The sequence below is a fragment of the Peromyscus leucopus genome, chromosome 9 (assembly GCF_004664715.2).
Source record: "Peromyscus leucopus breed LL Stock chromosome 9, UCI_PerLeu_2.1, whole genome shotgun sequence".
Lineage (NCBI taxonomy): Eukaryota > Metazoa > Chordata > Mammalia > Rodentia > Cricetidae > Peromyscus > Peromyscus leucopus.
In genome coordinates, this window is record NC_051070.1 from 5,402,026 (window position 1) to 5,418,967 (window position 16,942).

The window sequence follows — 16,942 nt, forward strand, 5'->3', positions numbered from 1 at the left end:
TATCGTGATAAGAAACTTCATACAATAACAAAGGCCTGAGCACGGTGTTATGCCAGGTTGCTCAGACGATAGCTGTATCATAAAGCAGTGAACTAGAGAGAACACAAGGGGATGGTGGATATAGAGAAGCAATGGATCTGCTCTCCATGGATGACCCAAAGTCCCTTCCTATGGATAAGAGAATAACACACTCCCATGGATCCCAGGGAGAGTATATGCATAGATATCTAATTGGATATTAGTTTTGATACCTATAAATAGTAACAGTTTACTTATAGCATTTGACTCTCAAAAATAAAGTAATAATTATAGGTTTCTTTGGTTCTTGTGCCTATTAATTCTATTTAAAAATCTTCCAGCATTTAATGTTAGGATATTTTTCAATTAGCATACAAAGTAACAACAGGTTTCCTTATAGCATTTTCTTACTTAGATAGCTTTAGTTGACCGCGCACACACTCACGCACGCACCATCATATGCCCAGCCCCTGTCTACAGCCCCTCCCACCCTGGTATTCCCCTTTTTACTTTCCTATCACATGATGACCCTCCTCCGCCCTCTTCCTTCAGGCATCTTTTGTGTCATCTCACGGGCCGCTGCCAAGTGTTTCGCCTTTACCCACAGCTACTCTCACATAAATAAAAAATGTTCACACTATTCTACATAGAAAGATCCTGGTATGCGTACTTTAAAGAACACCATGCCTTCTGCATATACATACAGCCATATTTTAAAAGTCTTTCAAAATTAAAAGTAAATATATTTAGATACTTTCAAACGACACTATTTCTATCTCTCTCTCTTCTCCTTCTCTTCCTCTTCTTATTCTTCTCCCCCTCCCCCTTCTCACCCTCTCTCTCCCCATGTTTCATAAAACTATTGCTCATAAATGTTATTCTGGAGACTGTTAATGCTTGTGAAACAGTCTAAGCAACAGCGAGCATTCAGTCTCATAAATACGATTTTGCAGACTGCAGCCACTTTGGCACACTGCTTGTCACGCTTTAACTAATATTGCTCTATAACTCCAAATATATAAAATGCTGCACATAGATATAATATAAAATATGTGTTGTCTACTGTGCATCCTAACACGGATCTAACAGCCCAAATCTGTCACTATTAACCAACTGGTTCAGGTGCATTCTGGTGACAAATATCCAAAATAGCATGACTTTTTTTTATTCGGCAAATGTCCCTGTAGTTACTTTCCTTTTGTAAAGGATCCATCTCTTCTTTCATCATTCTTTAAGTTGATACTGCGTTCTGTGCAGAAGAGATGCATGCAACACAGTTATCTGTTCTTCACCTCATTTGTTGACAAGAACTGGGACATCCATAAAATGGTGAAGCAACTCAAATTATTTGAAGACACTGTGTAAATCACTCTCCAGATTCAGCAGTTCCATACCTACAATTCTGGGTTTGCTTCCATCCTTCTCTGCCTCACTGGAGTCCATGAAATATTTCAACTAACTAGTTCCCATACCTTTTAGCTTCCAGGTAGAGTCACTCAGTAGAAGACAATGAGGAAAGATGTACAGGTAAGAGGAAAAAGTGGTCAGGATATATCCTCCAAACCTTTTCTTTCTCTATGCCTCAGTCAGGTCCATAGTTGCAGCAGAAGGAGATTTCTATAAACAGCTCTTATCCCATATACCTCTTCTTGGGTTTCTCCTACTGAGACAGTATCTCCTGTTAGCCACCAGCATACAATAAATATAATAACACCAGTCTTCCCCATTGCTACTTCATATCCAGCTGCTATCCAGTTGGACTAACAATCTCCCTTTGTTATTAATTAAAAGGTACCTGGAGGTCCAATGTCCATTCTTTTATCCCAGTCTGGACCTCTATGACATATATGACTTTAAAATCTCAATCGGTGCCAGGATCCATACTAATTAAGCCAGGGATGCTGTAAGACTGTAACATGCTACAAAAGAGAAGGTATTTAGGGGCTGGAGAGATGGCTCAGGAGTTAGGAGCACTGGCTGTTCTTCCAGAGGACCTGGGTTCAATTCCCAGCACCCACATGGCAGAACACAACTGTCTCTAACTCCAGTTCCAAGAGATCTGACACCTTCACACCAGTGTACATAAAATAAAAAATAAATTATTTAAAAAAAGAGAAGGTATTTATTAGTAAATACACAGCAGCAACATTTAAATATAGTCATATCCAAAACAGATAGCCTGTTGGATAGCTGATAGCATCTTATAAGTACATAAAGAAGACAGAGCCACTGTATACAGGACAAAGTTTTGTTTGCTCCATTCAATGTCACCTCCTTCTGGTTTAGTTCTCTTTGAGTTCACTCATCTTGATCACTTTGGTCTTTCTCCTCCTCTGTCGAAATGCACGGTCCATACCATCACCCTGTTCGCTCCTCCTTCGCATATGGCCTTGTTCTTTACTGAAATACAGGTGTCTTCTCCACAGACTGCCATCTCACACTAAGTTCTAACTCTTTAAACCTGTCTTTGGTCATCTTTCTGTGTCTGCTTTCGCTTTAGACATAAACCATAGAAATCTACAGGTTTCTACTTGTGGTCCATCAAACAGGTTTGTAATTACATACCCAGAATCTTGAATTCTTTGGAAGAATATTCTGTAAATCTAATGAATAAATACCAAGGAAGTCAAGGTGATTGACATTCATGACATCTTGTGTTTATAAAGAAATTAGAATGCACAGTCCAACATAAATCCACGGTGTTAGATGAAGGGTTCTTAAAACAAATGACAGTACTTACCAATAAAAGCATGGTTAGATATTAATAATAGCAATGAACTAAAAATATTTATGTGCCCACAGGCAACTAATTCAATTTCACTGCAGGACTTTTTCATGTATGAATTTAATTGTGTATGTTTAAACATTTTATTGCTGTTTCATTAATTTCCCATTAGAAAAAAAACAGTATGCTTGGGGGAAAATACTTCACTTTTCCATCTAACTAAGTGCCCACTCAGTGTCCCTCGTACTCTGTGAATCAACATTGACGTTTTCTCCTTCACAGCCATTTCTTTTGTGTTACAACTCATCATTGACTTCTACTCTATTCAGATAAAGATTCCAGATTCCCAGAGGATAACACAGCTTTCATTTTATCTTTACACAATACAAGATGTATGTATATGACAAGTCCCAAGAAAATATAATGGCTAACCATATATACGACTTCCTAAATCTTTTCTAAGGGCACAGCATAGGTTATTGATGCTTAGATTATAATGTAAGTTATAACACTCTTACCACTCCCCATTTTCCAAAAAAAAGCAATGGACATGTAGAGCAGGTGACTGATAGGCCAAGGTCACATAACAAGAGGCTGAACCACATTAAAATCCCCAGGGTTTGACTTTGGAATTCAACTCTAAACCTTTAATTGTGTTCACAAATCAGAGAACAGCATTGTTTTCAGTTACTAATAAGTTTGTCATTGGATTCCTCCAATTTCTCTTGAGAATGCTTTCCTAATTCATTCTCTCTTCCATTGGTCCCCCAACAACACATTCTCCAACCAGACCAACCCAACTCTGCTATCTGGTTTGACCAATAGTGATCACAAGTCAAAATATACCTAAGATGATGTAAACCTCTGTCCTCCATCCATCCTCCCAGCTCAACATGATATTTTTTCTAAATTAAAAATGTATAATGAAATAACCTTTCCAAAATTCAGTCTATCTGTGTGTTCCCAAATAAACTGATATCCATCTTATTATAAGAAGAGAATCTACACACATAGCACAATAAACCTTATCTTTCTTACTTTTCCTTTTCTCTTGGACAATCAAATGGAGCATCTTGCTAGTTGTGGATCTCAACTGCTAACAAGTTGAATTTACACCCAAAATAACAGCCATGAAGCAAAGTGTCCGATCATTTTCTAAAGGACCACAATCTTGTCAATTACACCATAATTTTTAAAGGCAAACTAAAAGTAGGCATTTATTGAGCATCTTCCATGGGATAATCTCTGTGCTGAGCACTTCATGTGTGTTTTACAGAGCAACAGTATATGCCACAGGAAGATTAAAAACAAATAACACTCTCTAAGCTAACATCATTTGAGTACACTTTCCAACATATTGTTAAATGCTCAGCTATAACTGATATAAAGTACCATTAGCCAATTAAAATCAACAGAGAATTTATCCATGATATTCAACATCTAGAAAATTTAAACACATGGTAATTGATTATTACAAAATACATAAATAAGAGTTCCCTATTCAATTAATTTCATAATAGCCCTACCCAATGATGTATTTTGTAACTCTTAAAGTCACATTAGGGTTTGACAGTATCAAACTGTTAATCCATTATCAAGCATAAATAATTTTCAGATGCCCTAAGATTCTGATTATCTTTAGTCAACGGGAGATGATAATAATTAGCTTTAAGGAATCATAGAAGAGTCTGAGACTAAGCAAAACCACATCATTGGCTAAATTTACCTTGCTTCTAATTATCACTCAAACATTTCTGTTTCTCAAAAGTTGATCCTACCAAAAACCCCCACAGTAACCAGCGAGAGAAGGCAGTGGAATACATCATCTGTTATGATTAACTATTGGCAGTTATATCCTCACCACTCAGAAAACCAAAGGTGTTTAACTTCTTCCTGACTCACAGAAATATTGGTGATTTGAGACAGAGGAGATCCTTTAAGGGGCCTCCTTGCCATGAACAAGCAAGTGGCCACAGTGTGTCGACAGAACAAAACCTTATCTCTTTAGTTTTTACACAGCACACAAACCTTGTGGGAAAAAATTAACCTTCTTGGCAGCACAGCACTTTTAATTACAAGAGATGGCAAACAGAGCATGCTTTCTACAGCAGTGCAGGCTACAGTAGCCCAGAATCTCTGAGTCGGAGCTCTGCAGAAGACGTATATTCCAGCGTGCTGTCTATAGGCAAAGCCGATGAGGTTTCAAAGCAGTTCTGTTTGTTTGTTTGATTGCTGTAGGGTGAGTTGTGTTGTGTCTTCTTATCTGTTAAGAAAACAATGTCATTAAAGGTCCCACTGCTTTGGGCTCTGCATGTGCAGGCAATCTCTTCTCTGGGGTTGTGCTGTACTGAAGTTTCCTGGTAGAAATTTCCCGAATGCTAGAGAGCTGATTCATTTATGATCTTGGATCTTCTTTTCCAGTCACGTGGTAGGAAGGAAGAAGATTCCCTCAGTTCAGCTGAGCTTTGAACTAAGGACTCTTAAGGAAAGGGCCGCCCAGGCTGTCTTTTCCCAGGAAGGAATTTCATCAGTGGTTAACCAGACACTGCTAAAGCTCCCACTGCTGGGGACCACCTCACTTCACAGAAGAGTTCATGCTGACTGAAGACAGCTACAAAGTTTATGAAGCTCTTTCTCAAGTTGAAACCCCACCAAGTCTCATCCTGATTCTACATTCAGGTTGATATGAAACAAGTCTCCTTTACCTTCCATGCCTCCTTCTTTTGAGTACTGAAGGCAAAATTGATGTTTCTCCTTACTTTTTCCATGTTCACAGTAAACATTACCTATGCCTTCAACGACTGTGAATATGGCTTTCATATATCAATAAATGCTTATCAATCAGATGTCAATCAAGACGAATTATCATTTGCTTAAAAGCATTCTTTCAGTAGAATGCAAAGATGGCTGAAGGTCCATTTCTCTCATTGATTAGCAACTGCACTTGACACTAGTGAAGATCCTGTGGTCCACCCAGACACTGCATCTATACTAGCATCTTTTTTTCTGATCACGTACACACACACACACACACACACACACACACACACACACACACACACACCACGCATGCATGCGCACGTGTGTGTTATGGAAATGGTTTGGTGATATAAAGTGAGTCAAAGAACTTCATCATCCTGACCACAGTGATTGGCTGAAAATGTCACAAGGTCCAAGCTGAAATTAACCTGAGTTAATTTCTCCGAGATTGAAAATTGAAGCTCGGTGAAGGCCTGCTTCCCTGTCTCCCTGCAGAGTATTTAGGCATAAAAGTCATTTGCCTGCCTCATGTCTTGAGGTCCTCCGCCAGAACATGCACAGGAATGTGGGGAGAAGGATCCCATGATTCCAGTCATTGCTAAAACCACCGCCACATTTTCCCGTTCTGTCGTATACTTACGTAAGTCAGCAATCCCCACACCCACACTTCAAGTGGGTTTATATCGCTTGCAGCACAGAGTTCTATCTAGGTACCAAATCCATAGGAAATCAGCCATCCTAGTAGGATCAATGGAACATGAGTCACAACAGAAAACATACTCTCGACATCCTGCTGAAGGATAGATATGGAAGAGCATCTTCTTGCAGTGTGCAAGAGAAGATGGTACCCACTTCCCAAGGTTAAAGCTACCTTTCCTGACAGGCAGGCTCACACAAGATCAGCACTACTCAAAACCACATTCCCATTACTGTCAGAGCACCTGACATATTAGAAGAGTTAATTAAGACAGTCCTCTCCATGATCTACAGACAGAGACGTCACAGTAGTCAGAGCACTGAACAGAGCAACAAAATAAATTCCCTCAGGAAAATTCAATAACTTCACCTCACCTTTTTAGTGTTAGAATGCTCATCAAAATTGGGATTCGTTTTCTCTTCAGTGGTTTTTATCTTTTTTATTTTGCTATTAAATGCTATGCTTCCATCCATACTCCGTATTGGTAAAGAGCATTCTCCTAAAGCTAGGGCTATATAGATAAAGGGGAGGAAACATAAAGTAAAAAGGAGCCCGGGCTGGGGAGATGGCTCAGTGAGTAAAGCTTTTGCCACATAAGCATGAGGACCTGAGTTCAGAACCCCAGAACCTGTACAAAGCCAGACACCATGGCTGTGATCCCAGCATTCCTGGGATGAGGTGGAAGCCAGAGACAGGAGAATCTTCAAAAGCTCACAGACCCTTCAGCCTGGTGTGAGCATCTGATATCAAGAGACAGGCCTCAAGCAAGGTGGAAGGCTGACCTCTGACCTCCACAAGTACGCCACAGCATGCGTATGCCCAATATGCCCAGCCCCCACAACTAGCCCCACCCCACTCTCTCTCACACATACACACACACAAGATTTTTAAAGAAGAATACACACCAGACTGTGAGACTGGACCACCTACTGAGGAAGTGATGAGAGGAAAAACATCACAAAAAAAGAAGAAATCCTTCAAAAATGACTTTTTTAAGTGATGCAGGCAAACCATCTTCCTGTTGGCTTCCAATCCCATCCCAATCACTATCTTTAGTCAGAACTCACCTTTGTGATATCCTACGGTCTTGCCCCTTCCTGAGCCTATGAAATCCATATGATATTTCCTTCAATCCCCCATGTTCTCTCAGAGTTGGCTTACTCTCTTCTGTCTCTACCCTGGATGTCCCTCCCTCCACTCCCACTACCCAATCACCATACGTACAGGTATTAAATATTAAGAATTATATACCAGCATAGTGTACTGTGTAGACATACTATGCTAAGTATGTTCCATCGATTAGCTCATTTAGTTCTCAAAACACACCTACATGGGACATCCGAATTACTATTTGCATTACAAAGGGGAGAGAATTGAGACTGAGGCTCTGAAAGAGTGTAACTTACTCCTTGCACACACAACGTGCAAGATCCACGTTCTCCCGGCTCCAGAGTCTTGCATTTACCTATTAAGTGATCCACAAGGGCATTGATCCTTAGGAGAAATGGGGAGGAGCTGCCAAGAGGGGTCCAGAAACAGAGAGCCCAGGGAAATGAAGCCAACAGGAGCTCCTTCTCAATTTTGCTTAGAGGCAGCCCTATTTGAAGTAGAACCTTGTTCCCATTATGTAGCAATAGATTATCTGCCATTTTGCATTGTGGAAATGTACCCTCCATTATCCAGGCTAATCTTGTTGACTGTAGAATGCTGTACACAGACATTACAATGACAGACAACTAATTCAATCTTCTCTGCTAGCGCGATGCTACTATTAACGTCTCTTCAATTCCTTCCCTATAGCTTTTGATGCAGAGCACTTCACATACATCACAGCTATTCCTTCCTACAGTGTCTATGAGGAAAAGTGATTGAGACTCACTGGGGGAAAGGAGAAAGAGTGGAAAGAAATAAGATGGTCCCACAATGCAACACAAAACACCATAAAAAAATAAAGAAAAACAAATTGACACAAGATGACTGATTATCTGATAACTTATAGTTCAAAAAGAAATGAATGTTTATGATCCATTGTTAAACTGAGAACATCATTTGCTTTTGATAGAAACCATGTTTGAACAGTCAAGGTGGAATTTTCCTGCCAGGAATGCAGAGATAATGTGCATCTCCTATAGAAGGGAGACCTCACAACCTGTGGCCAACACGGGGCCTTTAACAGCAGGACCATCTCATTACTTAGCCAAAACCCAGCTACGTCATTTGTCTCATCTTCCTCTAATTCCTGTAAATCTTCATGTATCTATCCACTAAGACATCGTTTTGGTTTTTACCCTCAGCGGGGTTGACGCAATAATGAAAAGACTCGGTTTTACTAGAATGGAAGCAATGAAACCGGCTCACAGACTCTTTGGTCTCAGCCAGGATGTGTACTAGCTAAATTAAAAGGGCGTACCATGGGATGGTGTGTAGCAGAGACAATCGCACTGAAGCAATGGTGCTGTGTGGCAGGAAGAGGGAATGTAACAATTTAAAAGTATTAAAGCTAAAATACAATGGCAGGTTCTAAAATAATGTACTATTAAAATATTTACAGGTGCAAAGTCCTTCAAAAAACTATGGGGGAAGGGCTACCAAAGTCTTATTCTGGCCAATTTCTATGAAACAGAAAGGGGCATCGGGGAGAGAAAGCACTTAATAAACTGCTAGAGTAAAAAAAAAAATCCCATGATGAAAGTCCACTCGTTCTCGGAGAAATGAAGTAGAATTAGATGCTTCGGTAGTGGCAAATTTCAAAATCTGGGTAGCTTCCAGCAAATGAAGCTTTTCCATAATGTCAAAAGCAAAATCTGATACCAACATATTGAGCTGAGTGTTTCAATTCCTATTTCCTTACACCAAATTGTTTGAAACCTTTGAGATAAAAACTTCAATAAACTAGTGTTCTGATCTCTCAATATTTTATTCCCTTGAGCATGTCAGATTAATCTCCCGATGGCAGTGGGCAGAAGATCATCTGACCATATTCTCAAGCCGGAGCATCCCTCCAAGGCTGGAAGCAGCTGCACTGGCAGCCAAGATTCCAAACTTTCTCAATCCCCAGCTGCATTGCTGTTTTAGCGGGCTAGCATCCCCTCTTGACAGAAAAGGATTCCATCTCTGCATCCACTGGGCACACTCCCAGGCACACAGTAGGCATTTAACAGATAATGGTGAAATAAGCTATGAGGGTGGCTTAAGGGGAAGAGTGGAAATCTTGCCGAGAACAGCATGAGTCCAAATCCTGGCATTGCCCAGCAACAAAGACCATCTCCAGAATTAGGGCTATCACAGGGGAACGCAAATTTGCACGTGTATCTTCAAAGCGGCATCAAAAGGATTGTTTTCTGATCTGGCAAGCAGCCACCAAGAGCCACTTAGGAGAGGATTATACTTCAGCCTCCCCATTCCTGAAAAACTCACGCTTTGTGTCTGCACTCCCAGCTCCCCTACGCTTTGGGTTTCCACCATGTAATTGAAGTTCAAGATTCGACCTCTCTGGTCCAACCCAGATCCTGGACACCCTGGCTAGTCCATAGCTGTTGTGGAGTGCCCGCTCCAAATACCGTATCACCGAGTGCTAGGCACCGGGCAGAATGCACACCAGGATGGCTGTGGACACATCTGAAGGTGACAGAGGGGGGAAAGAAGCAATGGAGCATGGGAGAGGGACCAGCTCAAGACCCCTGCGGTATCCAGGGGTCCTTACCCCTCACCCAGACTCTCCGTCCCACTCGCTGGATCCCGCTGCCAAACAGTACAGAGAGCAAACAGCAAAGAGACCGGCGGGGTCGGGACTTGGGCGGGGGGGGGGGGGGGGGCGGGCTCAGGAAACAGACAAAAGCCTCATGGGACAGGGACGGTACCTGGTGTGGCTGTGGTTGCGGGGACAATCCTTCTTCTCCATGATGGCCGGCACGCAGTTGGTGAGCTCGGTCCAGTCGGCATGCAGCCCGCAGCTCCAGCCGGTGGAGAAGCGAGAGAAGAGCCAGGTCTCCTTCTTGCCCGGCCGGTGGCAGGTGCACTTTTTCTGGCCGGCTTTGCAGCTACAGGGCTGCTCCAGGCGAATGTTCTTCACCAGGTGCCGGCCGAACGTGGTGCCCCCCGTCTTCTGGATGTGCAGGAACACTATCACGTCGCGCCCTTTGATGTTGAAGTCCACGAAGCGGGTCAGGTCCTTCAGGGTGAAGTTGAAGCGCGGCACGAACCGGGGCAGGGAGCCGTTTTCGGGCGCCTCGGGATCCGGCTCCTCCTCCTCCTCTTCCTCTTCTTCCTCCCCGGGGTCCCCCGGATCCTCATCCTCATCCTCCGGAGCCGCGACCCCTTGAGGCCCCTCGGGTGGTCCCCGGGGTGGTGGAGGCAGCTGGGGTCGCCGCTCCCACTCATCTGGGGGCGCCTGTGCCCGTCGGGCGGGACTCGGGGCGGCGGGCGGGCGGGCCTCCCCGACGCGGGGCTGCTCCCCGAAGTTGGTGCAGGAGCTGGTGCAGGAAGGGGACACGTACTGGTACATGATGACCACGAAGAGGAGAGTGAGCACCGGCGTCAGCAGCCACTTGTTGAACCTTTCATCCATGGTCCCGCTCTCAGGCCGGCAGGTGAGGTGGCGGTGGCGGCAGCGGCAGGGGCGCGATCGGGCGCCTGCTCGGAAGTTTCAGGGACTCCGGGGCGCGGCTCGGAGCCCGCCGCTCCTCCATGCCCCTGCCGCCGAGGAGCGCGGCTGGCTGGCTGGCTGCCCCGCCGCACTCCGGGGCTTGCGGAGCCGGGGCCTACGGAGCCGGGAAGACGGGCGCCGGCGGCGGCGTGTACGGCTCCTCGCGATCCCCGGGGCGCCTGGCTGGAGCCGGCTCCTCTTGCGCCGGGACGCGGCGCTCTCAGGCTACACGGAGCATCCCGCCGCCGGTCGGCAGACGCTCTGGCGCTGGGGCGCGGGGTTCGGGTCCCGGACCTGCCCGGGGCAGCTGCGGCGGCGGCGGCGGCGGCGAGCACAGGGGCTGCATGAAGCTCGCCAAGGCGCGGGCCAAGGGCAAAGGCGCGGCCCGGCCCCGCAGCCCCAGCCCTCCGTGTGCACCGCGCCCCGCACCTTCGCCCGCGGGTCCTCGGGTGCGCGGAGCCCGCCGCAAGTTTGCAAAGCGGCCCCTCGGCGTCGGCGAGCAAGACGCCTCTGCGGAGCCGCCTCCCGGGCGAATCGCACTACTGCTCCGGGTCCGCCCGCCCAGGCGCAGGCAACGCGCACACACTCGCTCACGCGGGCTGGCACCGCCACAACCCGCCAGCCGGTGTGACAGGAGCCCTGCTACCCGCAGAAAAAAAAAAAAAAAAAAACCTGCCCTAGGTACAGAGCATGCGCCAAAGCCTTCCTCAGCCCCGGAGGAGTTTCCAGGGGAGGAGTCCGCGGCTCTGCGGGGCTCGCGGGAGGCAGCTGGGGATGGGAATCCTTTCAGCCTGGAGCCGGGGAGATCGGACAGAAAGGCTACGGGTGGAGCGAGAACAGGCCCCACGGAGGGCGTTGCTGGCGAGGCGCTGATTCCTCTAAATGGCAACATTGGCAGCTTTCTCAGAAGGAGCGTGGCCAGGAACCCGCTTGGTCTCGTTTGCGGGAATGACACCCCTATGACAGGAAGTCCCACACAGACAGGGGTTTCTTGTCCCTCCTCAGCATGGTAATGACTCCAGACTTCGTTTACTGTCTCCCCGACGCATTCAAACTGATGCTCAAGTTTGTTGCAAGCCTTCCTTAACTATTAACTATTAACGCTAAAACTTTATTCAACTAGCAACCCTTAAACGCCTGCTATGTGAAGGGCATTGTGTTCGGTGCATCCTCCATGTCTTTGACCACGAGGCCAGTTCAGCACGCAGCCATGCAGGGTATAAATGGAGTTTAAGGGTCACCTCCTAAAATTCTTTCTACTGACACAAAGTGAGCTCTTCAATGTTCAGGACTAACCTTTCCCAAGTGAAACATATCACCGACTCTCCTCACCTGTATTTTATGGCGAAGTCCTTCTCCGTCCACAGATGTTTTTAGAAACTTAATTTCTCGAGGGTGTAAATTTTGAAATTGTCTCTGAATCCAATCTTTGCTTAAATACAGTTTGTGATTTTGGGGTAATGAATGGATATGCCAACTAGTTCACATCAAACTGGAGTGCCTGGCCCACAATGTCTGGGTCTGCTAGTGTGATTTTCCAAGAGACAAGGGACAGGGTGTTGAAATTTGGGGCAATTGGTGTGAATTCCTGGCCCAGGCCAAAGATGTCCTGGTTAGCAACTAGACATATCCACCAGCTGCGGTATCCCACACTTCCCCATCAGCCCACCTTTCTACTCGGTAGGGAAGCTGTGCTGGACTTACTTCTTCCTCAGAACTGTCGGGCCTCTTCTGTCATGTCCCATGTGCAACCATTGGTTAAAATCCAGATCTCTTTTGGGAGTGCTAACGCTTGCTAATCAGAAGGTATTTTTATTGTTCTAGACAGGTGGGGTGCTTCCCAACAAAGCGTCCCTCCTCCGCTTCTACCCGTTTTCAACTTTTAACAATTGCATCCCATACCGTACCGTTCTTGATACTGTAGAAGTCTACATCCCTGAGAAGGGTGTTGGGCAGAATGAACCAGCTTCTCTAAAGCTTTCTGGACTCTGTTTTCTCTCACTCGAGTCTAAAATCCTGTTAATGAGATCATACTACACTCCAAAACAAGGAGTTGTTGTTTATGAAAGAGGAACCCAATAAAGCCCAGGAATTATTTCCTAAATGCATCAAGTTGACAAAGGCTTTGTTTGTTTGTTTTTGTTTTGTTTTGTTTTTAAGGCTGGGGAGATAATTGATAAAATGCATGCACAAGGTCCTGGGTTTCAATTTTCAGAACTTTTTTTATTTTTTTATTTTTATTTTTTTATTTTAATTATTTATTTATTTATTTATTATTTTTTTGGTTTTTCGAGACAGGGTTTCTCTGTGTAGCTTTGTGCCTTTCCTGGAACTTTTTTAAAAGCTGAGTGTGATGATCAGGGCTTGTCATCTCAGCACCGTTGTTAGGGAGGCAGAGACAAGAGACAAATAGATCACTGCATCACCCTGCTGGTTCGCCAGCTTAGCCTATTGGTAAGTTCCAGGCCAGTGATAGACTCTGCCTCAAGTAAAAAGTGGATGGCATTTGAGGACAACATCCCAAGCTGTCGTCTGGCCTTCATGTGCATAAGCACCCAAGTGCACGCGCACACACACACACACACACACACACACACACACACACACTCGGAAGGATTTCACTTCAGGTAAGAAGTCATTATGCCTTTGTACACTATTTTGTTGGAGAAATATTGTATTTCCAGAACACTGCTTTGTATCTCATGGTTCAGTAGAGCCTTTATCGGCAAATGGATAATAGGAGTGTTGGTGATAATTTGCATAGTGGAAAAGCGCTTTTCTCGCCATCTTCTCCTTGGCTTCTCAGAACAGTACTCTAAGGAGATAAGAAAGATGGGTAATATCTCATCAGAGATGAGGAAACTGAACCAAGAAAGGTCAGGTGAAAGCAAAGCCAAACTTAGAAGCTTCTAATACCCTGAAATCACCACTGAAGAAATCCACAGAACATCAACAACACGGCTCATGATTTCCTCTCCCCCTCTTGGGACCCTCTGAGGCAGGAGGCAGGAAGAGACAACAGAATTGCTACAGAACAATTAAGTTATTTTCCCTCTCCCCATGGCTTGCTAGGCAAAACAGAGCAATTTCACATCCTGCAATGTTATGGCATCTAGTCATAGTTTCCAGATAAACAAGGGAAAAGACAGTACCAATCATAAACCGATGGCATTGTTATTAAAATGGGACATTTATGAGAATTCCAGAAGAAAATACTGTAAAAATACAACAGCTATGTTGTTGACAACTTATGTGTCCATAAGTACATATGCCCTCATAACATGTTCAAAATCATTATCCTATAATCCTCTAAAATCTTTTATGTTGTTGTTGTTGTTGTTGTTGCTTTCAGTAAAACAGCTGATGGGGTGTCACCTTTTCCTTGAGGTAATTGCAAGAAAAACAATGCATAGATTGAAGGCAATTGCAGAGATAATTCAGGCACGTGCTCAGGAATTCATTTCTAATGATAGGTAACTTTGGTTGGGTAAACACCTTGTCTGTCCCAGGTGTGGTCTCTCTAGTACCACAGTAGAACTTGTTGTAAACCCAATCGAAGCTCTTAAATCACACAATAAACAGGCTCCTTATCTATGAGGGCAGACATCGCATTCTGGAGAAAATGAACAGAAACTTTCTAAAACGGAACACTCTCCAGGTGAAAGGAAAAACATATTTCCATTCGGCCTACTATAGTTACTCCAGGATGACACCAGCTGGCAATTGTTTCTGGCTAACAGATTGCAGCTACTATGATTCCTACATAAATTATTAAAATAATAAAAGTAATGTTTTCAAAAAGCTTTCTTCCACTTCCTCTGCCAGTCTAGCAATAAGCTTAACACTTAGCTATCCGTGAGGCGATTTGTTCACCTAGTTTTATGCTTTAATAAGCTTTAATACAATTATCATCTTGCCTGATTCTTTCTCTACCTTCGCTTTATTTTTTTCTTCCTCTGTTCTTCCCAAATACTCTCAAACCTGTTACCAGCATTGCATGCACCCCCCCCCCCCAGGATTCAAACTTTTGATTAGAACAGTCGTCATTTAATCAAGTTCAGTTGGGAGATAAAATTGCATCTCAGCTTCTTCCTTTTCCCATTGGTACAAGAAACTGCCTTTGCGAGTGGTGAGGACACCCTGGAGAAATCAGAGATCCAAACTATCCCAGAGAACAGTGTCAGATCCTCTGTTTACACACAGACCGCATCGATGAGCGTGCCCTTCAAAGCAGATGAAAAACAAAATAGATCACACCTCTGACTCTTTCGAGAGTGAGTCTGGGATGGAGAGATGGTTCAGTAAAGAGAAGTGATTGTTCTTCCAGAAGAACTGGGCTTGATTTCCAGCACCATATGATGTTTACAACAGTCCCAGGAAAGCTAACACTCTCTTCCGTCCTCTTTGGGCACTGAAGACACAACAGTACACAGACATATACTCATACACATACAATTTTAAAAATAAAATAAAGAATAAATCTTGTTCTTGTCCACTGAAATGAATTCCTTCTTGATTTTGTAGCAAGCCCTGCACCCAGTCCCTTGGTTACACAGCTTACAAGTAACACTAACCTCTTCCTTAGGAAGTTATTAGAAGCATTAGTAGAGTTAGTCCAAATCACAGACAGAATTGTGATCTATAATAAACATATTCCAGTTCCCTACATCACTGTGATTTTGAGGCAACTGTGTCCCTACATATTGCTTTTCAGAATTCCTGTTTATATGAATGGCTGATTTTTTTGGCTTTGTTGTATAACCTTCCTTACCCACCATAGATAGCAGCCTGTCAGGGAAGCATGGAAACTGCTATCTGTATGCATAATGTATGTTCATTAACTCAGTATAATGTAAGTAACGCACTAGTGTTTTCATAGTGGATGTGCAGTTATTTCTTCAACAAGAATTTGTTGAGCATTTACCATATTGCTCTGGAGACTTGAGCTACACCGTGAAACAAGATGAATCAAGACCTGCTTTCATGAATCCTACAGAGAAGGAAAGTGATGAAGAGACAGATATAATTAATTCATTTAATCCAAAATATGTAATGAGATGCATATATAATACATAAAGAACCAGGTACACTTCGGTAGTTGGCTTACATTGGGAAGCATTGAAAATAATAAGGTTTGCCCTCAAGAATTTAAATGCCAGAAAAATAGAAACAGTACAGAAGAAATTAGAAAGAGGCTGGGAGACTGATCATATTAAGGATAGTGAAATATTATAAAATTTAATTCTGAGAGGAGAGATTCATGGAAGTATGTGAACCATCTATAGGTAGTCAACTGGACTATTTTATTTTGTTGGGATAGACTATAAGTGGTCAAATGTAGAAAGAGGAAAACCAGTTAGGTGACCATTCCAGTAACCATAAGACATATGACGAGGACTCCGGTTAAGGCAAGAATACAGTAGAAGAGGCAGTGGGAAGTGGACAGATTGTATTTTTAAGATAGAGTGGTGCACGTTCCATGATGAAGTTTAGGTAAAAAAGAAAAAGAAGAGTCCAGGATGATATCAAGACTTGGGACACAAGCAACTGTAAGATGGAACAGTTACCAACAGGATGCCAACCAAGATTGTCACAAATGTTAGAGGAGAAACAATGAAGGTGATGAAATGGAGAGTAAGCAGCAGTCAGTTGCACAGGACAGAGAAAATAGTTTTCTTTCCTGCAGCTAATTCCAGAAGGAGTGGGATTAACCAGCCACACCAGCCACCCAGAGACAGCTTGCCACAGAGAGAGTAAGTATGATGCTCTGCAGCTGGAAAGAACTTGGGAGGTGTTAGGTAGAGAAGGACATCGGGGAGATTGGGAACATATCATTAGAAATACAAGACTGGGCATAAGACAGCTAGTGAGGAGCTGTACGCAAGCTCATGGAAAAATTGACAAGCAAGCAGCAGACTCAGTCGAAAGCCAATGTAGTTGTCCGAGAAACCAATGACTGGGACTTGGACTACAGAGGCAAAAGTGAAGAAAAAAATTTACCAAGTTACAAGTCCACAGACTAGAAATGGGAAGGTGTGAATTCCCTCATTTCCCAACAACAGAAGAGAAATTTCCTGGTGTGGAGGGAAATGAAAAA

General features: G+C 43.8%; 1 protein-coding gene across 1 annotated transcript in view; it reads right to left on the reverse strand.

Moving 5' to 3' along the window:
* Hs6st3 (heparan sulfate 6-O-sulfotransferase 3) overlaps positions 1 to 10,922 on the reverse strand; it is a 711,590-nt gene extending 700,668 nt beyond the window's left edge. Inside the window, exon 1 of the mRNA XM_028868310.2 lies at positions 10,061 to 10,922. Within this exon, the coding sequence (XP_028724143.1) occupies positions 10,061 to 10,767 (707 nt within the window). The 5' untranslated portion in view covers positions 10,768 to 10,922. The remainder of the gene's footprint in view (positions 1 to 10,060) is intronic.
* Between the last annotated feature and the right edge of the window lie 6,020 nt (positions 10,923 to 16,942).